Source organism: Seriola aureovittata, chromosome 13, assembly GCF_021018895.1.
Source record: "Seriola aureovittata isolate HTS-2021-v1 ecotype China chromosome 13, ASM2101889v1, whole genome shotgun sequence".
Taxonomy (NCBI): Eukaryota; Metazoa; Chordata; class Actinopteri; order Carangiformes; family Carangidae; genus Seriola; species Seriola aureovittata.
In genome coordinates this window covers 6601734-6628272 of record NC_079376.1, presented here as the reverse complement: position 1 = coordinate 6628272, position 26539 = coordinate 6601734, and the positions used below count along the sequence as shown (strand labels likewise).

Genomic DNA, 26539 nt, shown 5'->3' with positions numbered 1-26539 from the left:
CTTCCTCCTGATTGCATCAGCCAGTGTACCTGCTCCTCATCTACTCATCTGCTCTGCAGCACTTAAACCTCGGTTCTCCAGTCCCTCTTCGCCAGGTTGTTCAGTTCTACCTGTGTGGTACAACAGCAAGGCACATTTCCCCCTGTGCTTCAGGGTCACACCCCTACTGTCTGTCTGTCTGCCTGCCTGCCTGTCTGTCTATCTGTCTGTCTGTCTGTCTGTCTGTCCGTCTGTCTGTCTGTCTGTCTGTCCTTCCCTCATCAACCGTTTCCCAGCTCTGTCACTCATCGCCTGCCTGTCTCTCATTCATCTCTCCTGTCCTGCTTTCCCATCAAAGGATTCACCGTCCTGCCATTCATCACCTCCCTGCCGCTCATTAATCTCCCAGCTTTCGACTTTGCTCAGCTCTGCCACTATTCCCTTTACAATAAATCCTTTTCAACTTGCTCACCCGAGTCTGTGTTCTGCCTCTGGGTCCACTAAACACCAAACAATATTATGACATGGTTTTCTTGTACTTGTTTTATTTGTACTTACATGTGATAGTCCATTTGGATAAATGTGATAAACTGTGTTCTGCACTGGTAACTGAAATTAAACAGCGATCAAACTGTGACCTATGAAGCAAGGCTGGATTAGCACCTGGGCAAAGCAGGCAACTGCCCAGGGACACATGATCTCAAGAGCCCCAAAAGCCCCAGGTTTATTCCATGTCATCTGTCAATAGAATTTGATTAATCACACATTTACTAGAAATTTGCACCACTGAAGAAGAATATCAGCTGTTACGTGTACCCATCCATCCTCCGTCCTGTGACCCCGGTCGTGAAGACGGTTTTTGAGTCAAAATCTAGTTTGAAAAACCTAAATTGTAAATTGTTTCAGTTCAGATTGTTGTAAAGTTTGATTTATTTCTTTACACATGCCAATTTCAGAAACTATACCTGTGAGTCTTTGGTGTTTTTGCTTAAAAAAATATTTAATCATTAAAGAAACTTGTTCTTAATCAGTGTCTAACAATGCAGCACAATGTTGTCTTATTTAGTCGATGTGTATATTAATTAAAATTAATATTACCCATTTCATTTCTTTGTATGTCTTGTATTATTTGCATCTGTGGCATGTTTTAACTGAAAATGTGGTATAACGGTGACCTAGATTATGTTTTTTTTAAATGAGCTCAATAACTTTGTAATTTGAATATTATATTCTTATATTCTGTTTAGGGTGGCTCCCCTAATGTTCCTGTTAAGAAACCCTCTAAAAATAAAAAAAAATAAAAAATCACGAAAGCATTTTTGCCGTGAGGTCACAAATCCTTTGTGGTTAAAACATTTGCTAGCTGAAATCACCTATCGAGGTCACATAATTTGACGGGTAACAAATTACACTGTAACACCGGCCCTACATCCGGGTGATCTCGCAGCGCAGACTCAATCCCCGCTGCAGTTCACTGCGTTTCCGTAGCCAGCTTGCTACCCGCTGAGCCCTGGCTGCTGGGGAAACAGCTCACGGAAACGATTGATCCCGATCGAATAACGCCAGAGCTGGCCACATAAATGGCGGATTAACACTTATATCGGAAAGGACTCGCTAAATCCATGTTCGTGACTCGGGTGCTTTTGGAGAGTGCGCTGGCAACACCCTCCGTAACATGTGAGATGTATACAGAAAGATATTAACTGTGCGTTATTTCGGCTAACTAGCTAGCAGCTACCCTCTCTCTATCCAATTTATGGTAGCTGGCTTGATCTGTTTTTTCAACCGTCGCGTCTGTACCGGAGGAAAATGAAGAAGTTTAACATTAGGAAGGTGCTGGACGGCTTGACAGCGGCGTCTTCGTCCTCCTCCGCCTCTGCTCAGCCGGGTACTCCCAGGGAAAACGATGCCGTTCAGGAGACACTCCAGTCGGAGCATTTTCAGCTTTGCAAGGTGGGTTTCCGTTAATAGCAGCTAACATTACCGGACTGTTTTCGCACACTGACAGTCAGATGACAGCGGCGTGACCAAACACTGGCGTTGTTTTCATTCTTCTTCTCTTTCTGCACTGCTCATTGGGATGTATAATGACTTGAGAGCACTCATATAGCAGCTAAAAGACAACAGAATTGTACTCCAAGCATTAAAGTACTTGTTATAGCTACAGTGACATTAACAAGGGATGATATTTAACCTGCTTGGCCGTGTCCCGTGGCTGTATCCAGCCTGTCATTAGCTCCATCCATGGCTGTTTGCCTTGCACTGAGTCGTCGCCTCAAGTCATAGTTTTTTCCTCATCAGTGTAACCTGATCAGCTCCCTGCAGTTTGTCACAGAAGGGATTTAGAGTTAAAGGATGGGTTGACATGTTTTTAAGTCTACCTCTGTACAGAAATCACATGCTCCAGTGTACATTAGAGGAGTTTTTGGTTGCTGTAATAGCTCTTCCTGTCCATTCTGGCCTTGAGGAGCTCCAGTCCTAACAGGATTTTAATGTTAATGCAATGTTGTTCTGTGTAACAAAGTACATTTACTCAAGCACTTTACTTAAGTTCAATTATGAGGCACTGGTACTTTGCATGCAACTTTATATTTCTGCTTCTCTACAACTCATGTGCTTTAACTTCCATGTAAGACCTTTACTTGTAATGGAGCATTTTTACATTATTGTATTGTGCTTTTACTTAAGTGAAGGATCTGAGTACTTCTTCCACCATGTGTAAAAATGCATTTAGTGCAGCTGAAGCTAATATGAGGCTAATATATGAGTTAGGTAAATCAAGTGGGTTTTCTTTTAACGTTACAGTCCTTTTAGACTGTAAGAAATAATCAGTTTGGTACCAAAAAGTCAGCACAATAATCAGCCTCCCATGTCCAGGTCAGACTGAAGCCTTATATTAGCTTCAGATTAACTCACATGCATTTGTACACTCAACAAGGACTGAGGATTTTGTCTCCCATCGCTGACATTAAAATCATGTGAAGACTGGATCTCTTCAGGACCAGTACAGACAGATGGAATGATTAGTGATCGACTTCAGTGTTCACATCAGCACATGGGTGTTGTGTTAAGACAGATTTAGTAAAATGTGAAGCTATAGGCTTCACTGTTTGCCACACATGATTTCACATGATGAAGTCATTTTTAGTCATCGACGGTTTGATAATCTGGCGTGGTCGTTCTAGCTGCAAAGGCTTCGCATGCGTGAAATGTGTTGAATATCTTGGAGAGCCCGCCCACCTGCTTCTGCCCCAGCTGGGAGCAGAACAGGTCAGGTCCCCCAGGTCACAGGGCCATGGCATTACCTGTTACATAATCCTGCTGCAAGCTGTACACAGCTCATGGATGGCTGGGCAACGTTTCCAATCCGGAACAATTGAGTTATAGATGCCTGATAATGATAATGTTTTGGTGGCGGTGGCACTGTAAAATCCTGGCGAGGAAGTGCAGTCCAAGGCTGCAAATGTAAGGCTTTGGATGGATAAAATGAGTTTATTACTGATGTTTTACAGGATTGAGGCTGCACACAAGGCGGATATCAGAAAAATATCCCAGTCCCCATTTGCACTAATGTTTATGCTTTATCTAATTTATTTTGATAATGAGGCTAAATTTCCACATTGATGGATTACGTTTCGAGGAGATTATGATAATGTTTTTTCTCCACTAAAGCCAGCTTGACTGTGCAGCAGATGATTGATTAGCAGACTGGAGGTCTAATACAAATTCTGCTCTTTTCCGCAGACTGTGCGTCATGGCTTCCCATATCAACCATCCTCAATGGCTTTTGACCCTGTGCAGAAAATCTTGGCCATCGGGACTCAGACTGGAGCTATGAGGCTGTATCCTTTTTTTTTTTTTTTTCACAGGAAAATGAAAATGAAAAGAGCCACACAAGGAAAGTAAAGCTTGAATGATTCCACTGTTCTTCTTTTTTTTTTTCTTCTTTTTAGCATCCTCCTCTGCCTCGTGCAAACAGACACACACACACACACAATGCAAACATAACAACACACACTGGACCCATGTCTAACTTCCTGGCATCCTCTCCTCACACATCATGTGACCAGGCCGCCCTTCAGCATTCCACAAAATCTGGGGAATTCACACAGTAAGTGACCTGTGTTTGCCTCCTGTCATCCAGCACAACAAAAATAAAATCCACACCACACAGAGGGGAAGCGGACGGGCTCAGAGGTAGACAACTAGCGAGGATGTGTTTCTGTGCAGCCGGCAGTCTCGTCCTCCTGGAGCACCCAGGCTCATTAGCGGTATCTCTGCAGTAGCATGAACAGCTCCTCTGCCATATGCCGAGGAGCCAACCTCATCAACTGTGCTGCCCAGTGTGTGCCAGGATGCCATTTCATATGTGCTGTAAACATCACTTGACTTGCACAACACACACACACACACACACACACACACACACACACAATCAAGCTGCTACTGTGTTCGGCGGCCCCTTGGGCAGTTGGGAGTCAGTTTTGTATTTGTTTGTATTCATGGGTAAGAATTTGTTTTTACAGCAAACCAAGCAGCTTCCATGAGTCACAGCAACAAAACTGCCCCTGGATTTCTACACTATTAAATGCTGCATGTGATAGTGTGGTCATAGCCAGGTTGTGCTGTTTACAACTTGTCTTCTGGTTTGGCCTATTTGTGTATAAACACAGGGTTTCCCTTTGTGCTGATATCCTGCTTGGGAGGCCCATCTGCTTTATTTAGGTTTTCATTAGAAGTAGCTCCATCCTCGTCTTTATCCACTCTCCAGATTAAGAGAGCGCTGTGTTTACAGGGCGACTCCCAGAGAACACACACTGCTTCCATGTTGTCCTAATGTGCAAGGTGGAGCTGATGGGATTACTGTCATTCAGGCAATTGGTCCATTTATCAAAAGACAGGCTGTATCGATCTACCTCATTGCCCCTGGAGTTTGGAAACGCTGCCACAGCTCAGTGGACATAAGCTCAATGAGGTGTCTACAAGCAATAAATGTCTGCTTTTACAAGATCTGTCTCTACAGTGTTTTAATCAGTGTGTTACTGTAGACAGTGTCCTGCTCTTTCCAACGCATGTGCCCCCTTAAATGTTGGCCATTACAAAGCTAATTTAAAGTGTTGTCGGTAAAACTTTTTAAACTTTTTGTTCTTGCATACTTTAATTTGTCAATTAAATGTTGTCCAAGTTTGTGCAAAATTTAAAATATTCCATGAGTTTGTGTTTTTAGCTCAGTTTGAGTAAGTCCTGCAACTGACTGTTGATGCTGGAAGTCAGTAGTTTGCTTTGATGAGCTTCCAATTCAGAGGAACTTCCTCTTCTTCATCTGGCAATAACAGTTCTTAACGTAGACTTTGAGAGCGGCTGCAGAGAACATTTTTTGTTTTTCATTTGTTGGGCAGCATGATTAAGACAACTTCCTGCCCTGATGATTATCACTTGACTTCACATGAAACTGTGCTGCTGTTGAAATGCTGTGGTGAACCGCAGTGGTTTACCAAATGGGGAAGTGTCGATGTTCAAGGTGTGTGACTTAAGTGTGTGATGTGTCAAACGCTTAGGAACAAAGTGGAAATCCCTGTAAGGATTGAGAGAGCAGCATGTTCAATATTGGTTATGGATGATACATATTGCATCTTACACATGGAATGTAGGGCTGCAAATAACTGATATTTTCGATATCACTGATGTGATATTATATATTATATTATGAATCAACATGATTTTCTAAATGCTCAAAAATTGTTTGATCTATAAAATATTAGAAAATACTCAAAAAGAAAAGAAAAGCATCTTCCCAGATTACACATTGATGCATTCGAATTGCTTGTTTTATCTAAAGTTATACAGTTTATGATTGTGGAAAACAGAAAACAGCAAATCTTCACATTTGAAAAAGTGGAACCAATGAACATTTGGCATTTTTCCTTGAAAATGACTTTTAAAAAGATTTTCCCGTTAAATGTTCTAGTGATCATCTGGTTGACTTATTGTTTCAGGTCCAATCATATGACCAACAGATGATGACATGACAAAAAGTTTTTGACTTTTTGTTTCCCACACCACAAGATGTTTTCTTACATGCAAGTCACAGTTGAGTGGTGTGACTCAGCTTCCTGTGCTCACACTATCCCAGAACTGTGTGCTTCTTAAACTAATGAAATGACTTGAAGAGGGGGCGTCGAGTAGCTCAGTTGGATGAGCATCCGCTGTGTAGAGGCTACAGTCCTGCTGCAGCCGGCCCCAGTTCGAGTCCTGCTTCAGACAAGCCCTTAGCTGCATGTCATTCCCCCTCTCTCTGCCTCCCCGTTTCCTGGCTCTCTCTACTGCACTATCAATAAAGGCACCAAAGGCCTGAAAAAATAAATTTAAAGAAATGACTTGAAGAGAAACACGTATTGTCGTCAGTGGTCTCAGCTGACAGACACAAGTAGTTTTGTACCTGCGGCTTATGTGATAGTAAAGGTTTTGGTCATGAGTCGTAGAAGGAAGTTTCAACAGAATGCTCTATTTGCTGGTCACAGTTGTTTTGATATACATCTTAGTAATTTCCTGTTAGCGTACAAAGTAGCTCGTCTCAGTAGCGCCATTAACCTACATTGTTCAGACTCTAGAAGCCTTTACATTTAGTAAGACAGTACATTTAGAGTAAACAGGCTGTAACGGTACCTTGCATCATCAGTAATAAGGCGGTTGAAGTGCTCCTACTCCATGTTAGCGAAATGAATACATAACAGTGTTGCATATTAACATTTTTGCTCTTTAGACTTCCGCACTGTTCTTATTTATGCACGACCAGAGGCTATGAAACAGACTTAATGACTCGTCCTCCTCCATCGCGGACCTGTGGAGACATGATATCCGTTAATAATTCTGACAAATGTTGTAGAGAACTTGCGGGGCCAGGAGCTAGGAAACTAGACTGAAAGGTCATGGGTGAATGTGAGTTCAGTTGCCAACAGCCTTCGACTGGCGCCGGCTTAAAAGTCTCAAAGTCTGTGTTTGCCTCCATCTGCAGAAGCGATGCCCACTGCTGATGTCCGTTATGAAACGGACTCCTGCAACCCCACCTTAGTTTGTTTAAGACACTGAGGGATTGTTTGATCACAGCTTTGTGTAATCCTGTTGAGACATTATGCTGTGTCAGCTCAAAATGCAGATAGTGGAACACAGCTGTCTGCCTTTGTTAGTTTTCCTTCATCATGATCACATTAAAAGTATGAGGAGCAGTGCATGTTTTTGTCCCTGTGGCCTGTCTGTCTTTCTAGAGATCAGCCTCTGTGATTAGATCTTGTGCTGCTTCCTTCTTCCTTTGTGCACATACTCTCTGTGAAAGTGATTACAGGCCGGTTGAAATAGACAACCACTGCTTCTCTGTGCTTCTCGTTTCTGTGCTGCCTTGTGAAAGCATTTGGAGGTTTTCGTGGGATTAGAGTCCTGGTGCCTACGTGGCGGTGCTCCACTGTGGCCACACTCTGCTGTTTGCCATTCATGCAATATTTTTGGTTCAGATTGAAGCCCGACATCTACTGGTGGCTGAGTGGGTGACCTGGCTGTTTTTGAATGGATAGATTTAGCGGGGGGGGGGGGGTCTCCTCTGACCTGAACTCAACAGTCTAATAGAGAGAGGTTAGAGTTATGTTAATCACGCTGCCGTCATACTGGCTGACGCATGTGAATAAATAAGGCAGACAGAGCCCACTGATTTTATTTATAACTTGCTGGTTTGGTTTGTTTCACATTCTTGCCAGTGGCTGTTTAGGAATGTAAACTGAAAATGCCAAGTTACATTTCATCATAAAAAGGAAAAACCTTTCTGTATGTTGTCGATTTGAAATACATTTTCTATTCTGCAGTATGTTTGAAAGGGTCCCCCCCCCCCCCCCCCCCCACACACACACACACACACACACATTTCTGCACGATCTTCACTGGCAACTGTCCAGTTTTCTTTGACTGAGCCTCCTTTTAGCTTCGGCCGCGCCGGTGTGGAGTGCTACTGTCAGCATGAGAGCGGCGCTGCTGTCATCCAGCTCCAGTTCCTGATCAACGAGGTTTGTTGTCACTACCTGTCCCCCGGTTTTCTTGTTTGGTTGTCTCTCCTTCTCCTCCTCCTCCTCCTCATCCTCACCCATTCTCTCCTTGTCAGTCTCCTGCATCTGTCTCTCCATGTTCTCCCTGGCAGGCACCGCAGACACTGGTGCTTATTCAGTGTTTATAGGCCATGAATCACTACAAGCTGTGCTCTTAGCGAACACATTGATTAAACAGTAATGCTAGTTTTGTGACCCAAATACCTTTGTAATACCCTTGTAGTTATGTGCTTATTATAGAACCATTAAAGCAGCCCATACTACAACACCAGATGTTATGTGCATGCTGATAGCCCGTCTGCTTCTGACCCTCCCCACAGGGGGCGCTGGTGAGTGCCTTAGCTGACGACAGCATCCACCTGTGGAACCTGAGGCAAAAAATCCCAGCTATCCTGCATTCTCTCAAGTTCAACAGGGAGAGGTACAGTAACCTGTTCTTCTTACCGCTTCCCTGTTCGCAGTGATGCTGCATCTGTCTCTCTCTGTGAAGTGTGAACACAATTGGGGAACAGCCCTCACAGCTGGCCACATGCTTCGCACTGTATAATTAGCTGTTCTGTTGTCGTCAAAGCTCTGAAAAAATGATGCAGCGGTGTTGTCTTGTGATTCCGCAACACCTGGGAGTTTTTCCCTTTTATTTTTATCCCCAGACAGGAGATGTGGATTCCTGTGGTCAAGGTGAAATACCAGAGGCTTCTAACTGGATTTATCAATGTACATTGTACAATTTTATCGGTAGCTGCTAAGTTTTATTTATTAACAGCGTTCTCTGTTCTTCAGAGCTTTCAGCTTCTTTTAGCTAATTGTTTTGGCTTTCTGGCCTGAAAATCCAGTGCTAACCGGCCATGTTTCCAGCAGCAGACAGTGATGGTTGATAGTAGAAAAAAACAACCCATGAGCAGAAAGGGTAAATGAAATGCCAGTATGAGGGCACGTTAAATACCAGTGTAAATGTACTGTATGCTACGTGCAGGGACCAAAACAGAGTTAAAAGGACTGTGAAGATAAACATGAAGCTGATGAGTCCAGGTGGTCAGCGGCACGACTTCAAATGAATGCTTATGCTTATATGGTTCTCTCTCAGTCAACATAGCAACTCTGTATGGTGTCAACGTGTCAGAGATGTTAGGGCTGGGCAATAAACCGCAAAAGTACCAAAACTGACATTTAGAATCTCTCACCACTTAATCTTGCTATTGTCGGTAAGTTTGTTAAAGACTTCCTCAAATGCATGTGTTTGTGAACTGTGTCCAATTAGTTTAATCACTTGGAACACGATCAAAAAAATAAATAAATAGGGAGACCGATAAGTTGCAAAGTAATCATTCATTAATCATAACTGAGGTAAAAGTTTGAAGTAATTGTGATATTGATTTGAAGTCAAATCACCCGGCCCGGTCGTGTTATGTTTTTAATGTGTCTCTCGGGCCTTGCGTCTTCAACCAAGTCAATCAATGCAGATTTAATAAATTAAATTAGTTCCGTCATCTTTTTCTGTAATCCAGAGAATCCAGCCAAGAATATTTTCGTCAAAAAAAAAAAATTTAAGGGGAATTCTCCACATCCAGTCAACATCACAAGAAACGCCACCTGACGAATCACTGATGATATAATCTGTGTGGTCGGATAAACAAACACAGTAAAACGGTTCACATCATCTGTGTCCGTTTGGCACTGTGAATGTGTATGACTTCATGTTTCTTTCCACCACTTGAGAAAAGACAGCAGTATTTACTGTGCTATTCCTCCTCATTGCTCTATATATAGTCTAGCTTCATTAGTGTGACACAGAGCAAGGCCTTTGTAATTAAATCTTAGCTGCTTGCTACTCCTTCCAGTCGGACTGGCATGATGAGGGACGAGGGTGACTCTTTGATAAGACTGAGTCATGAGATAATGAAGCCTGTGTTGTGATGCATCCTGATCTCCTCCTGCAGGATCACGTACTGCCACCTGCCCTTCCAGAGCAAATGGCTTTACATCGGCACAGAAAGAGGAAACATCCACATCGTCAACGTGGAGTCCTTCACTCTCTCAGGCTACGTCATCATGTGGAACAAAGCCATCGAACTGTGAGTCGGTATTTCACAACTCTCTTTCTCTTTCCTCCCCCGTTGCTCGTTGGCCATTTGCATATCGTCTCCGCGCACTTGCGCTTTTGACACTCAACCAGGAAAATGCACAGGGATGTGGAAGGCCTGAGTTTGCAGATAGAGTTCGTCCGTCGAGCTGAGAATACTGTAGCTCTGATCAGTGTGAGGGCGGCGTGGAGGTGGTGATTGTGCCATGCCAGAACTTGCTGTCGGGACTTCTGGAGGTGTTTGCTGCCCGATTTAACGGGAACATCTGTGATAGGAAGTGCCCACTTGATAACCCCAGTGACTTCTCCTGTGTCACCCACTCCTGCACGTAAACACCCACTGCTAAGGATCACAATTGAATTTTTACATCTCATCCTGTGCACCTGTAAATGTTGCGCCACAACATCCTGCAATGTTCAGATAAAACTTGGCAGGTGCCCCAAGCAGGTTAAAATACATTTCAGTGGATAAAATCGCCCAATACATACATACACACACACGCACACACACACACACACACACACACACACACACACACACACACACACACACACACACACACACACACACACACACACACACACACACGTCTTGGTTATAATAGCATCGCAGCACCTGATTCTGTGCATGAAACGGAACTGAACATCTTTATGTGATCATTTTCTTTTTGAGGAAAAATTCAAACTTAAGCCCGTAGAAGTTGCTCTTTGTGAGTAACTTCTCCAGTGCAGCCATCAGTCAACTATAGAAAATAATTTGAGCGAGTGACTGGCAGCTAAAATTGGAAGTGGAGTATAAAGCTGTTTGTGTGTGTGGCTGCTGGTGAAATCTGATAAATTGCTGTTTTAGATCTGGGAGTTGAAAGTGTCAGAGCAGCAAAGTATGCCATCAGCTGAGATAAATGTCTGAGAAACAGACAGTGGAGATAGAAAATGATTTTGCCTGTCTGACTGTGAAAATGAGTTAAGGGGGGGGGGCTAGCTCTTGGCTATAGTGTGGAATTTAAAACATAATATTCTGTCTTTTCTTTGTAGAAGTCGAGTCGTCCGCTTTCTGATAGAAACGTCTTTTCAACACACTTTCCGCTTTGTAGTTTGTAGTTTCTGCACATTGGAGGTCTCCTGCAGTGGACAGGAACAACAACAAGTTTTAATGATCAGAGTGGAAGCTGACCTCACTAAACTCAGCTTATACTCATTATTGTTTGAGTAAAATAGGGTTTATCTTCTTTCTTTACTGAGTAAAAGTCCATGTGTGAGAAGATGTTTAAAATGAAAATGATCTTTAATACAAGAAAACACACTGTATACATGAATTTATTATAATTATTGTATATTAAAACACTTCTTTATATTGATTGTGGTGGTTACCGGCTGGAGTTCATGTTCCAGTCCGTCCGTGACTTTTATTCACTTCTACATCTCTGACTGTATCGACTCATCAGCAGCAATGAGATCATTAGCTACTGGAGCCAGACCACATTCAGAGGCAGCAACACTTTCTTTAGGCCAGACCTTCACTTCCTCCATGCCCCTTTGCTCTGTTGCCACGGTGATGCTGTCTCCACATACTATAATCTCTCACAGACCCTCATGTGACCCTTCTCTCCCTCTCTGTTTGTCTCTCTCATATGTCATGTCTCTTTTTCTGGTGCACCGATGCACATTTTCATCTTATAAGCAAAGATTCTGGCTTCTCTTTTTTTTCGAATATCTTCCCTAATTGCCTCCCTATCTCCCTCTCCTTCTAAAAGCTAGAATTTTATCTGTAAGACAACATGTAGCAGATGCATTTTACTCATCAGGTATTCATCATATTCATCCACACAACCCCAATTTTGTTAAATTTACACACACACTGTGTCATTTTTCTTCTGTCTCTTCTCTTTAAAACCTGCACAGATCCACCAAGACACACCCAGGGCCTGTCGTGCACATCAGTGATAACCCCATGGATGAGGGAAAGGTAAACTGATAGTTTACACAGCAAAACATAGCCTGTACAGAAGAAGAGATATATTTCTACCCCATCTGCACCATTTAGCAAAAAAAACATGCTGTACTTTTCTCTTTCCTGTGGATAACTGCTTCGGTGCAGACGACACAATGTCAATACGGCTTGTGCAGTTACAATGGAGACTGATAGCAGAACATTTTCAGCTAATTAAAATGTCAATAGTAAACATCAGATTTCGGTGTCAGAATCAAGGGGAGAAGGTTTCTCTCCACAGTGCTCCACACCGAGGAAATCATGACAGAAGAGGTGGAGATGCTGTTTTAATTTAAGAGCAACAGTGGATGCAATACGCCAACAATTCATTGCAAACGTTAAGTCTTGTAAGCAAGGGAAGTCGCCACGATTAAAGAACGTGAAACAGGGAAAAAAGTGTAGTTGTGAATTACAGGCAGGCTTATAATACAATACATTTGGTAGATACTATTTCCAATAATTGATATTTACTCACTTATTTCAGTCGTTAATCAAATACTGCATGTAAAACATACACAGTTCAATTCAAATGTATTTTTGTGGCGCCACATCATCATAACAAACACTGTCTCTTTACAGGGTAACAATATTATAGAGACAAAACCCAACAGTCCCCACAATGAGCAGCTTTGTAAAACTCCCTTTTACCAGGAAGAAACCTCCAACAGACCCAGACTGAGGGTGGGCGGCCGTCTGCCTCAACCACTTGGGTTGAGAAGACTAAACAATTGCAACTACTGTAGAATTGTCTGGTATACATAATGAGTCATTAAACGAGTTGGTACTTACTGTGTGTCAGAAATGAGCGTATTTACTCTATAGTTCAAGAATTACACAGATCTTACAAAGAAATGTGATGGTTAATGATTAATGATAAATTACAGGAGCTGTGATCCATATTTTGAACATCACAGCCAGTGGTGACGCAGTCATGTTAACTCCAGGCTCAGGTATATGAGCGGAGTGTGATTTCACAGCAATCAGCTGACCTGTGCTTTGTTTCTCTTGTTCTTACAGCTTCTGATTGGATTTGAGTGTGGGGTGGTGGTGTTGTGGGATTTGAAGTGCAAAAAAGCTGACTACCGCTATAATTATGATGAGGTAAGACATTTCTTTTCTCTCCGCTCCAGTTCTTGTGAGGAAGCTTGTAAGTCTGTTCATGGTTGTCTCAAAAACATGTTTGGTCTTGTTAGGTTTTTGCATAATCTGTCGCCTCCTTCACATATGAGAGGACACAGGCTCTCCAGTGATTTGTCATGAAACCTGAAATATCTGTTCCTCTGGTCCTGTTGAGATTCTGTCTCAGGAGCTTCCACACTGGATAACTTCAGAGATTATATAGTGAAGGAAAAGCTATGTTTGTATTTGTTATTCAGGTAGTGTACATACTGGAATTACGATGATATCCAGTAGAACACACGAAGTAAAATCAAACAGATGATTGTGTTAATATCATGAAGTGAAACAATACAAAGTTTTGTTAAATTATTTGATCAAGTTCTTTTTCTGCTTCAAGAAGATGAGAAGTATTTTCTCCAAAACATTAAAATGATTTCAGCACATTAGAAGCTAAAGTCTGGTGATATTGTACATTTTTCCCATGGAAACATAACAACAATGAAATAATCCTTCAAACAAACATTCTCTGTATAGGAAAAACCTGATCCGTCTTATTTCTCTTTGTTCTATCAAAAACTATTAGAGACACATTATTGAGCCACACTGTTGCATGTTACTTCATTACCATGAACCTGGGACCTGTAGTTTATTTTGATTCAATCCCATATGCACTGTCATGCTGCCATAGATACTCCGTAGAGCACCAAATAAGTATTAATCCACATCTGAAAATAGTCCCCAACAGATAAACTGTTTACTTCTGTTTCAGTCGCTTTTGCTAAAAACTACAGATTCCAGCTGTTTTAAGAAATTATTTAGTCTTTTTAAAGATGGAGGTATATATATATTTGTGACTAGTTTTAAAAATGTTCCTCTTCAGTAGGAATGACTGAGCTTGAGGTTTAGAGCCATGGACAGGCGGAGGAAGACAAAGTTTTGAGAGAGGGACCTGTTTTGGTATTTTCATGGGATTTTTTAACGACAAGAACATTTTTAAAACCAGCCTTTACCTTTTAAATATGTTGCACTCATAGCTGCTGCAAATCTTCTCATTCATCATTGCACAGCTGTTAAGTTTATGTGCACTTTATTTATCACACTCTAATGATGATGCTGCTGCGTGTGTTTCAGGCGATCCACTCCGTCGCCTGGCACCATGAGGGCAAACAGTTTGTTTGCAGCCACTCAGATGGCACCCTGACCACATGGAATGTACGAGCTCCAGCCAAGCCTGCACAGATCATCACACCACATGGTTAGAGCTGTTGTATACACACAGTTGTGTTGTTCATACACACACGCACACACACACACACACACACAGGCATATTGAATAAAGGCCACCTATGTCTCATATTACAGCCTGAGGGCCGTCCACTGTTAGAGGTGTAACTTCTAAAAAAGAGAGATGGATGGTGGCAGCATGTGTGTGCACCACACCGTGTGTATTGCAAATTAATTTAAGCTGAATGCGTTTTTGCCATTTGACCTCTACTAGGAAAGCAGCCTAAGGATGGAAAAAAGCCAGAACCATGCAAGCCTATCCTGAAGGTGGAGTACAAAACAACGAGGGCTGGGTAAGTGTGTTGGTAGCAACTCCCCACCCATCCTGTGTCTTAACTGACTCTGGTTTGAATCCATATCCTGTACTCAAAGTGGCCTTTCCTGTTTTTCTATCACAAAAGCGTATACTATATCTTACAGGCCAGGCCTGCCTGTTGAGCGCGACAGTCCCTGTCAAATTCTTTTTTTATGTTCTCGTAGGATTTGTCTTGTTGTGATCATTAAATAAATGACTTTTATGTTTTGATCACTATTAACACAATTATTATCATCTGAAGAGGAAAAACTTTTTCTGTCAAGGTCACAAAGTAAAAAGACCAACCCCTCCCATAAGAACATGTCATAAAAATTTACAGTTTCACTGAAACTGATCTAATTATCCCTCACATTTTTTTTTCTCAGGTATAAGAGGACAGGGATTAATATAACTGTCATTATAATTAAAAAGTAGGCTCCTCCCATCATGGATGCTCTTGAAATGGGGCCAAATCATCTCCGGAGGAAGTACAGCCATAAACCTTTGATGTCCCTCTTCACACATTTACACAGATTACACCAAGTAGCTTTTCACCTTCACAACAAATGGAACTGAGATGAATAAACAATTAAAAGGTTCGTGTGTGTGTCTTCTGGGCTCAGGGACCCATTCATGGTGCTGTCCGGAGGTCTGTCTTACGACACGGTGGGGAGGAGAGCCTGTCTGACTGTGATGCACGGAAAGAGCACTGCCGTCCTCGAGATGGACTACCCCATCGTAGATTTCCTAACACTGTGTGAAACTCCGTATCCAAATGGTGAGCTGTAACGGTCCGGTCTGGACGGGTTGTGTTCCTTTGTCTCAGAAGCTGTATTAGCTCACGTAATGATTACGTCATCATCCCTGTTCATTTCGTGCTCTTGTGTTTGCCAGACTTTCAGGAGCCTTATGCTGTGGTGGTCCTGCTCGAGAAGGATTTAGTTGTAATAGACCTGGGACAGATTGGGTAATTATTGCACTTTCTAAATATAGTTTAGTTTGAGTATTTTTAGTATGCATTAAAGAATATTGGTTTTGTACAGCAATCACGCCATATTAATATTTTAATAGACATTGTACACGAAAAATTGCTAATTATTTAATTATATTGACTATATATCACTTCAGTCAGAAATGTGCGATTCCAACTTTTCAGATCCTTCGCTTCTGTTGTGACAGTTAATGCTTATAGAAAACATAAGAGCTGTCACAGTCTTTTATGTCTATTTTTGACCTACTCTTGTTCTTTAAAGGTCCCATGAAAAGTAAAATGTCTAAATTTATCTTCATTATCCCAAAGGGAATTCTTTTACGATAAAGCATTATGTTCCTTTTTACTTTAATCTTAATGTTGAGTACTTTTTCCCCCTGGTGATTCCTACTGCTTTTTACCATATTATGCATATATGCACATATATTCTGGAACTGGCATTTTAATTTCAAATCTCAGCCTTTTCTCCTCCCGGAAAGTGTTAATATTTATATTTCTTGCATTGCATCGAACTGGAAGTGGGTGTATTTAAACATTTCATCCAGTAAATCCACTCCTCAGTTTGGTTATGGCACCTAGTTGTGCCCCCAAATCCACAAATGTCCTCCCAGCGCACTGTTGTTGTTTTGAAAGTCACACATGAGTTTAAGAAACCAGCTGAGAAACACTGAAGCAGAATTTTTGATGTTAACATTAAATTTCAATGTGAAAACCTGTAAAAATATAATAGAAATATTTAAAAAAAAATGTAAAATTACAATTTTAAGGTTATTTCATTGGACATTTAATGTGGCAAGTCAGAACTTATCAGCAGTGATTGGCAGTAAGATTGTCATTTGCATCTCAAGTTGACAGACATGATTATATGATAAAGACGTCTTATTTTCAAATCTAACCTCTGGCACATTTTCCTCACAGGTACCCAATATTTGAGAATCCATATCCCCTGACTGTCCATGAGTCACCAGTGACCTGCTGCGAGTACTTTGCCGACTGTCCTGCTGAACTTATTCCCGCACTTTACTCCGTCGGCAGTCGGCAAAAGAGACAAGGTTACAGCAAGAAGGTAAATTACTGGGAATTAAAATCCCAGGAACACTCAAATGGTTTTATACCCCTGCCCTGATCTATGCCCCGCTGCAGGGAGAAGCATAGTTTTTATTGGCAATAAATGAATAAATAAATCCCCACAGGGGCAATATTACTGCTTTTTATAATTTAAAGTGTTGTTCTTATTTTCACAGGAATGGCCCATTAGTGGGGGAAACTGGGGCCAAGGCACACAGAGTTACCCAGAGATCATAATCACAGGGTTAGTGATTAATTAATCTTTGATGAATGCACAACTTTGAATCCCATGCATGCAAATATGCTATGTTCGTTTTCAATGTTTTCTCTTCCGTTTCAACAGACATGCTGATGGGTCGATCAAATTCTGGGACGCCTCTGCATGTGAGTAGTTTTGTTTTGTGTATGTTGTTGTTGGGTACAATGTTAACAGCACTATAGAGAGTATTTGGCGCACCAGAAATTTGCTTGGCGTTTTTATGTCTACATAAAAACTTATAAAATCATTCATATTATGTCTGCATAAAAACCCCAAGCAATATTATTTATAGACAATTTGAAAATAAAGTAGCTGTTTATCATTCCAAGTTGGTACATGAAAAAAGAATTATGTCGCACCAAGTTGTTTTTCATTGTCATTTTTAATCTGCCTCCTAAATATTTGTCATTCCTCTTCAGCTGGCTGTGCTGTTTTAACATGTGCTCACACTCCAGTGTCATCTGCATAAATGAACGTTTCCCCTTCATGACACTGTTTTGAGAGATTGTTAATGCTTAGCCAAATTCACACTCCTGATCTTGGTGGCACTGCTATAGTGCACTTAATGCCCTCTGGAACTGTAGTTGCTGCTACCATGAATACATTAGCTGCAGCTGTAGGTCAAGGATCATCATATCCTTCTTTTTCCTCACTCCTCTCACAGTCATGCTTCAAGTGCTGTACAAGCTAAAGACTGCCAAGGTGTTCGAGAGGGCTCGTGGTAAGGAGGAGAAGCCGAGTACAGATATAGTAGAAGAAGACCCGTTTGCCATCCAGACTCTGTCCTGGTGTCCCGAGAGCAGGATGCTCTGTGTGGCGGGAGTGTCCGCCCATGTTATCGTCTACAGGTTCAGCAAGCAAGAAGTCACCACTGAAGATGTGCAGGTGGGTAAACATCACTGTCCACGGCGGTGTGTCATCATAAACATGCAGAATGAAAGACAGTTCAGGCCAATCCTATTGTTTCATCCAAAACTAGAGGAGATACATGCATGTACCTGTGTTTTGAGAGGTTGAGCCCTGTTGTGACAAATCATGTTGTGTGTGTGAAGCTCCTGGAGGTGCGGATGCAGTGCGAGTTTAGCGAAGTGGACTCTCCTGATCCAGGGGGGGAGCAGACTCCGACCCTGCCGACCCCGGGAGCTTCCTCCAGCCCTCAGGAGACCGAACCGCCCACTCAGCCCTCCACAGGCAGCAACTCCTCTGACGGACCACGGCACAATATACCATGCCTGCAGTATGGACAATAACGTTGTCTTGTTCTTTTTTTTTTTTTTTTTTTTTTAATTGAACTGAGCTGTCGATGCCATTGTGAATCAGGTTGTCACTTAGCGGAACCAAAAAACCGAAACAAAAAGGTCATTAAAGCGATGTAGTCATCCATTCACTCCTTTCAGTTATCTGCTCAATACTTCTCAAAACCTCCACATCAGTACACTAGGGGGAAAGTCTTACTCTTTACAAAAATATTAAAAATGATGAAAATGTTTTGACGGCGAAAGGGTGAGAGGGGGAATAACAATAATAAAAAACGATGATGCTGTCAGTGCGGCTTATGCAAAAGGTGATAATTCATTCCAGGCGTAAAGCGCGTCCTGCTGTCTCATCCCGCTGTGTGTTTGATGCAGGGTGCGGAGCTCCCCGCTGAAGCAGTCTCCGGGCTACCAGGTGGAGCTGGTGATCCAGCTGGTGTGGGTGAGCGGGGAGCCACCTCAGCAGATCACCAGCCTGGCTATCAACTCCTCCTACGGCCTGTGAGTATCCACAGCCAGCACACTTGATATTTTGGCAGGAGATCACATCACTTTGTGCCCACACTTGTCCTGAGAGTGGTGGTTATGCCTGTCCACTAGCTGTTGCTAAATTTGAGTGTATCGAGGAATTTTAATTGCATCCTGTCACGCAGAAGGCAGGAACCAAACATTTATATAGTGCAACTGTAAGTAATGCTGCGCTCCATTTACCTCAGAAGTCGGATGTCGGAGTTAGGAATGATGTCACACTTGAATTGAGTTTCTTCTTATTGTTGTTGCTTGCATCACTCTGTATTTGGTGCATACAAACACCATAGCAACATGTCCACAGGTAGAGGTCGGACAGTACTGTGCGTATGATTGATTTAATGAGACACAAATAAGACAGAAGTGCTATTAAACAGTGTATTACTACAGCTTTCACTTCTGTTGATGCACAGAGCAGCCATCTTGGATTTCAAAGTTGGGGTTGGTGAAGTTCTTCTGACTTTCTGAGTCTGAAATGTAAATACAGGGGGTGTTTCCAGTTGAAATTTCTGACTGGGAGCTTCGAAAGCCTGTATTGTTGTTTGCAGTAAGGAGCAAAAATAGCATCTGAATCCTAATTTCACTGGATCCTTCATCACCCCCCCTCTGTGTTTCAGTGTGGTGTTTGGAAACAGTAACGGTCTGGCTGTGGTGGACTACCTCCAGAAAACTCTCCTCCTCAACATGGGCACATCGGAGCTCTACAGCCCGTCTGAGCCCCACCAGAGGCAGCCTCACTCCCCACGCAAAGTGCGACAGCCCTCTGGAGGTGAGCTGCACTCCTACAGTTATACCACTGTCTCATTTTTCCTCTCTAAGCACTGCTGAGCACCTGCACTGGCTGCCCTCACTAACATTAATCGCCCTGAAATAAATGCTTTATTCATCAGCTACTTAGCTTATATTCCATTGTGTCGCTGGACACGGTCTCACTGTTAAGAGGTGGGTTGTGGAGGCACAGCTGACGCTTGGCAGCTGCTGTTGCTTCACACCGTGACCACCGCCCCCTGCAGTAGCTGCTCTCCCTCAACAGGGGGCATCACTGACAGATTCTCCATCTGTTCATTTGGACAGTGCAAAGATAGTGGCGCAAGTGTGTTTGTGATCCGCGCAGTCAGGGCGGATGCTGTATCATTGCTGCTCTGCTGTAAAGAAATGATCTTTTGATTTGTCAGAATGATGAAACGGTTCATAAGCCTTTTTAACTCGCTTGTACTAACCTAGCTGTTTCTGTCATGTCATTTCTTGTTTTTTCTCTTGTATCTAATCATCCTGTCGTTCACTATTTGCGTTCATTCTTTTCAGTCTCAGTGGCCTGGCGCTGGATTCAAGAAGAAAAAAAGCAAATTTGAGTTTATATAAATTGTAAGAATGACATGTGAGGAATATATTTTTACTGTTTGATTTGAATAACGAATCCAGCAGCAAGCCTCTGAGACTTCCTTCTCTTTTGCACTTATAACTTCCTGTCATTTTTCTGTCTCACTGTTTTTTACTGTTGGTCTCTCTCTGTGATTTGATAAAGACAAACCAAATGTGACGTCTTGCATGTCCAGACTTTCTAACTTGTATACTGAGTCTGTGAAAAAACTACGCTCACCTCACTTCAGTAAGTCATGTTGTGTCACTTTACCCCTCCCAGTATCATTTCTCTCCTCTAAGCCTTTCCTTTTGCTCATAAAGATATTCTCCCTGAATTTGCTGTAGCACCCCCCAAATCCCCAAAGCTCACTATTGACGTTTTTTTTTAAAACCACCAGCGATGAGCTGGGAGGAGATTTTAAGACTCGAGCACTTTGTAACAAAATGAGGTGGTGTATTTTGTCAACCTTGCCTCTGGATTTACTAGACACAAACACAAACAATGACACCTTGAGTCAACAGATTTGTACTGGATTTGTGAACTCAAGCGTGGATTATTTACTGCGCTGTACGTGTAGCCATCCCTGCCTTTGTTCAAATAGGTGACCCTTTATTATCTTCACCATAAGAACTGTACCGTAGGAGTTGACATAGCTCCAGTAAGAGTAGTTCAAGAGTGGGACTAATTCTGCCATGCTTAATTACAACCTGTGTGACTCCCACAGCACTTTGCGATAACAATGATGGATCTAACGCCTCAGAGGACCGCTGCAAATCACCTACTTCAGGTAAGCCTCAACTTTTCACACAATAAAAAAAAAAACATAATTTTTATTATTTTCAAATACATCTTTTTCAACTGCCACTATTTGTTACATAGGATCTACCTCACCGTGCAATTCAGACGATGAACGAAAACAGAAGTTCATAGAGAAGGGTACTGTATTGTCTGAAGCTGCATAGCCCATTAAATTCACGCACTCCAAAAGACGGCTGCAGTTATCTGATTTGTCTTTCTGAACCTTATTTCCAGTGAAGTTCAAAAGCAGACGCTTTTCCAAGACGGTTGCCAATGACTTTGGTACTGTATCACCCCAAATGTATTTCTTCTGATCACTCACTCTTTCTCTCTGAATGACGGCGTTCTAACCACACTGTGCCTTGATCCTACGTCAGTCTGTGCTTCTCGTGCCAATGAAAGAAAAAAAAAGAAGTGGATTCAAGTGAAATGTGTTTTTACTAATCACATGGTTTTGGGGGGGGGTTGCATTGTTGATGTGTGAAATTAATCGGAATTCTTTATCAAGTGCATGACAATACATCTTTCAAATTTTCAGGCCTCAGATTTTCTATGCAGAATTGTGTCACAACGATAACTGCAGACTGAAAACAGTTTGACAAATTGGCAGATGTCACTGGATACTTCTTATTTCTACTGATTCAAAAAGCATAGAAAATCTGCTTCATGCCACCATCTTTATCATACTAATGTCTAACCACGTGTTAAGTGAATTATTTCTCTTTTATTGTAGACACTTGCTGTGTGTTTGCGTGTGTGTGTGTGTGTGTGTGTGTTTCTGATTCCAGGGCTTCAGTTCAGTGTTAACTGTTTGGCTGCTCACTGATTTTTTATTTTTTAATTTTTCTTCCCTCTTCCTCCCACTCTCTTTGCATAACTATGTTCACTGAATTATAATTACGTTATTTCTTGACTGCCTCTTGCTTTGTTTGACATTACAGGCCCTTCGGTTGTCTGTGATGCTTCTCAGCCTCATTTGTATTCTCAGGGTTTATCTCAGGGTGGTTATAGACTACAACGGGCAATTTTGGGGGGTTTTATCCTGGTAGCAAGCAAGAACATTAGAAGCAGCAATATTGCCAATCCAAAACCTAAAAACAAAGAAAGTCAATTGTTTTTGGGATCAGAATATTCCTCTTGTCCCATGTACAGCCTATACTGTATGTATGTCCATCACCACTCTTTAATATGACTCAAAATTCAGACCTGTTTTGATTGATTGCCCACTAATTTGCAAAGTAAAAATGATTTCACAAATGACTTAATTCATGATTACCTAATAGTGGATTGTGATTTATTACAGTAACCTTTGATTCTTCAACATAAAATGTCAATTTTTAGCCATCATTCTCTCCTCATAAAATCGGGATATTTGTTTCTGTTACAGCCAAGATGTCACGGAAAATTAGCTCGTCTAGTGAGCAAAAGGCAGACAATGGTAAGCCAAAACTAATGACTTCTAGTTTTCAAGAACCTTTCTATTTTCGTACAGGTGCTCCATCTTTTGTCAATTGAATGTTCTGCTTAGCTCGCAGCTGCAAAATACCTCTGCGAGAGTACTGCTTATTCTCTAGAAGCATGTTGCTGTGAATGCGAGACTCCTGTCAATCTTCTACTGTAAGTTGAGACGAACACTGTCTGTGTGTGCACTGTGAGCAGGGGACAAGTTCCCAAGATGGCGCTCTCTCACATGTAAGGAGCGCTTTAATCATATGAACAAAGGCAGGCGAGCGTCCAGGATGAGCCAGAAGGCGGGCGTATGTAGAACTCAGTCTGCCCCCAACTCCTGTGAGTGAACCAGCCATGGTCTGGCTTGGACTGAAGTGGGATAACTGGTACTAACCCCCACCACTGCTGGGGCTTTTATTTTGAATTGGTTGACCTGTGATACTAATCCTCTCACAATCATTGCTTTCTCCTTTTCTGAGGAAGTTCCACTGGCTTGGCTGCACTCGTCGTTAAAAATCTTGCTTTTCTTGTTTACAGTTTTTCCTTGTGAGGGAAACACATGACGGGCGGTGTGTTTAGCTTTCCCCTCTGTGCCACAGATGTTTTTGTGTTTCTGTTGGGATCGCTCATTAGCTTTTTAAAGAGGGTAAAAGCTTGTGTGTCAGCCTCCATGAGCACAGTAATGAGACCTGAATAATTCTTGCTCCTTTTGATAACAGCCTTTCCTTGGGAGTCACTGTAGTACTCCATGAATATCTTACACATTTTTTAACATTGAGAATGTTGTTGTTGTCAAAGTTATTTGCAGAAAAATAAATTGGGAACCATTTTTTTTTTTTAAACTGCATGCTTGGATGTAAAACTGTAAGAGCATCTCAATGTCAAAAAGCTTTTTGGTGTTTTTTCTGCACTGGGTCATTTTCCATGAAAGGCATGAATATGATCAAAGACGAGCTCCACTAGAAACACAGTAGCAGATTGAGCTCTAACCTTTTTAAATGAGTGTTGACTTGGTGTATTTTTTTTTTTGCCATTAACAATTCTAATTCTCCTGTTTGCATGGAGAAGTCTCCTATAAACTTCTCACCCCTTCATTTTCACACGAGTGATTTCCTCATTGTCTTATTGTTTTTGTGCTCACTCCTGTTGTCCAGATGCCAAGGATAACTCATTCACCCGCTCACGTAGTTCAAGTGTAACCAGCATAGAAAGAGAATCCCGAGAGGCCATCTCCTCCTTTCACTTCTGTGAGAGTTTTCCCAAGAAGACAGACAACCTGCTCAGCCCCTGTGTGCTGGTGGGAACCACCCAGGGCTCCGTGATGACGGTGGCCGTCAGCCTGCCTCCAGGCGGCGACCAGAGGCTGCAGCAGCCGGTCGGCATCTCCTCCTGCGGTAAGAAGCTGAATCGAACTAGATAGTCACTCACTCACCAGGTGTGGACCTGCATGTGGCTGGTGACAGAGAAAGGTGCATTCATTCTTTCATCCAGGCACGGCCCTTAGTGACCTCTCTTGACTAGCAATTGAAACTGAAACAACAGTGCCGGGACTTAGTCCTTACGCAAGTCTCTAAGCCTCTTAAAATCACACTTCCCTAACAGACATGAGGAAGTGGTGCAGGAGAGGGATAGAAGGAAATAGTGCTACTTGAAATCTCTTTGTGTGTGTGTGAGGAGTTTTGTTTCTGAAACTGTCTGTGTATTCATTAGAAATCCTATCAAAGCCCCACAGATAGTGTTTTGTGCAACAGAGCTGAATGTTACTTGCTACATTTTATTGTACAAAGAATTTAAAAGCTCAGACCCGTATCATATCACAATGACAACATTTTCTCCACTTGGATACACATCGTGGCTTATTCATTGTAGACATTGTGTATATTGTGGGCATTCAACAGAGACTTTGTACACTCAACTAAAACCTAAAAGGTAAAGGCTTAAAGTAAGGGCTGAACATTTAATCGAAATATTATCAAAATCACAATGTGGCCAAGTGCAATATCCAGGAGTACTGCAGGAGCTGCGCTTTTTGTTTGATGGGTAAAATGTGTCACAACGCACCTTTATAAACGAAGCATTGTGGTGCGACAGAGACGCCCTGGCCTATAAATCATATTCTCCAGACGTGAAGGAACATGTTTGTTTGGTACAAGATCACAATCTCAATATCTTCCAAAATAATCAAAGTATGGTTTGTTTTTGCCTATGGTTCAACCCCACTTAAAGTGCATTGTACACTCATCATGGACTGTGTCTTTTGATGATTCTGAAAATGGTTTGTTCAAACTGCGTTGCCTCATAGCAGCACTGCGTTGTTAAGTGTCAAAGACACATTTCCTGAAAACAGCGTTAAAAAGGACCAATTCAGCATTTTTGTATTCCAGAAAGTGAAAGGTCAGGCTGGATTTAGGATCATTTAAAATGTGACTGCTTAAACCTCAGTGAGAGCACAGCCACAGCACAGACAGAAACTTTTTAATAGGGGCGGGTGACTAGTGGAAATGGATTTATTTATTTATATCCAACTGACCGCGCTCTGCTGCCGTCTTGGTTGACTGTGGGTTGAGGACTGTAGCAGCAGGAGAGCTACGAGAGCTAAGAGATCATGCTTTTACATTTTGTGGTAATTTGAATCCAAACTGAAACACTTCCTCCTTTTCTCAGGCACTCTAGTCAGACTCAAAGGAGGCATTTTGACGATGGCCCTGCTGGACTCCACTGGGGCTCTGCTGCCCCCTACCTACGAGCCGTGGTATGACCCAAACGCCTCAGATGAGGAGAAGGAGAAGAGCCGGAGGCGCAGGCCAGCCTCCCCTCCCTCGTCACAAGAGGGTCCAGACAGCAACCAGTTTGCCGTGCTGTGCTCGGAGAAACAGGCCAAGGTGGTGGCGATGCCCTCTCAAACCCGCATCTACAAACACAACATCACAGAGACCTCCTTTGTGCTAAGGGCTGATGTCGTGCAGATGGCCGGAGCGAACTGCATTGCCTGTTTCTGTGCTAACGGGCACATCATGACTCTGAGGTATCGTCACTGGTGTTTTCTGTTGATATTTGTATTTACTATCAGAAACCACAATAACTGTCTTCGTATAGCTCAAACAGCCAGCTGTCTAATCTGTGTGTCTTCTCAGTTTGCCCAGTCTGCGGCCTCTGCTGGATGTGAACTACCTGCCGCTGACAGACATGCGGATAGCCAGAACGTTCTGCTTCTCTAACCTGGGTCAAGCCCTGTACCTCACCTCTCCCACCGAGATCCAGAGGATCACCTACAGCCAGGAGACCTGCGACAACCTGCAGGTCAGATAATCTCAATCAGTGAATTTGAATGCATGTGTCATTATCAGATCCAATAATGTTACATGTGCAGAAAAGACTTTGCATGTAGGTATTGGATCAAAAAACCAAAGTAGAGCGTGTGAGTGCTTGTGATGAATTGTGCTGATGTTTCTGTGTTCTCCAGGAGATGCTCAGTGAGTTATTTACCCCTGTGGAGACACCAGAGGCTCCTAACAGAGGTTTCTTCAAAGGCCTTTTTGGTGGAGGAGCTCAGTCTCTGGACAGGGAGGATCTCTGTGAGTACAGAACAGCCTAGTATCACATCATGGCTCCCTCATGTGTTTCTGTCTCTATCTCTCGACACAACCCCTACACTGAACAGGACAAAGTAAGATTTGGCAACAGTCTCATTTTTTTTTAAATTTCTGTTTTTTCTTCTTTGGTAGTTGGTGAAACGAGTGCTGGGAAGGCCTCCCGTAGCCTGGCCCAACACATCCCTGGCCCGGGCGGCATGGAGGGCATGAAGGGTGCAGCGTCCGGGGTCGTGGGAGATCTGGCCCGCGCCCGGATAGCCCTGGACGAGAGAGGGCAGAAACTGGGCGAGCTGGAGGAGAGAACGGCAGCCATGATGGCCAGCGCAGAGTCCTTCTCCAAACATGCCCATGATGTACGCACCCAACATCTCTTTGACCATCTAAACCGTTCTTTACAGTT

At 42.5% G+C, this 26539-nt stretch overlaps 1 protein-coding gene across 6 annotated transcripts in view; it reads left to right on the top strand.

Moving 5' to 3' along the window:
- The first annotated feature begins 1448 nt into the window (after positions 1–1448).
- Positions 1449–26539, top strand: part of stxbp5b (syntaxin binding protein 5b (tomosyn)) — a 28617-nt gene continuing 3526 nt past the window's right edge. Inside the window, exons 1-28 of one of the 6 annotated variants that reach the window (XM_056393132.1) lie at positions 1449–1932; positions 3724–3821; positions 7949–8030; positions 8390–8490; positions 10007–10141; positions 12052–12115; positions 13157–13240; positions 14390–14513; positions 14757–14835; positions 15461–15615; positions 15732–15804; positions 16747–16894; positions 17073–17140; positions 17240–17280; positions 17820–18040; positions 18208–18392; positions 18784–18909; positions 19554–19705; positions 21024–21086; positions 21179–21235; positions 21332–21379; positions 22485–22535; positions 22757–22885; positions 23701–23940; positions 25211–25571; positions 25681–25846; positions 26010–26121; positions 26272–26492. In XM_056393132.1, coding sequence (XP_056249107.1) covers positions 1789–1932; positions 3724–3821; positions 7949–8030; positions 8390–8490; positions 10007–10141; positions 12052–12115; positions 13157–13240; positions 14390–14513; positions 14757–14835; positions 15461–15615; positions 15732–15804; positions 16747–16894; positions 17073–17140; positions 17240–17280; positions 17820–18040; positions 18208–18392; positions 18784–18909; positions 19554–19705; positions 21024–21086; positions 21179–21235; positions 21332–21379; positions 22485–22535; positions 22757–22885; positions 23701–23940; positions 25211–25571; positions 25681–25846; positions 26010–26121; positions 26272–26492 — 3528 coding nt within the window. In that variant the 5' untranslated portion in view covers positions 1449–1788. Of the gene's footprint in view, positions 1933–3723; positions 3822–7948; positions 8031–8389; positions 8491–10006; positions 10142–12051; positions 12116–13156; positions 13241–14389; positions 14514–14756; positions 14836–15460; positions 15616–15731; positions 15805–16746; positions 16895–17072; positions 17141–17239; positions 17281–17819; positions 18041–18207; positions 18393–18783; positions 18910–19553; positions 19706–20461; positions 20546–21023; positions 21087–21178; positions 21236–21331; positions 21380–22484; positions 22536–22756; positions 22886–23700; positions 23941–25210; positions 25572–25680; positions 25847–26009; positions 26122–26271; positions 26493–26539 lie in introns of all 6 variants that reach the window. The other 5 variants (XM_056393138.1, XM_056393134.1, XM_056393133.1 and 2 more) reach the window with 5 other exon arrangements.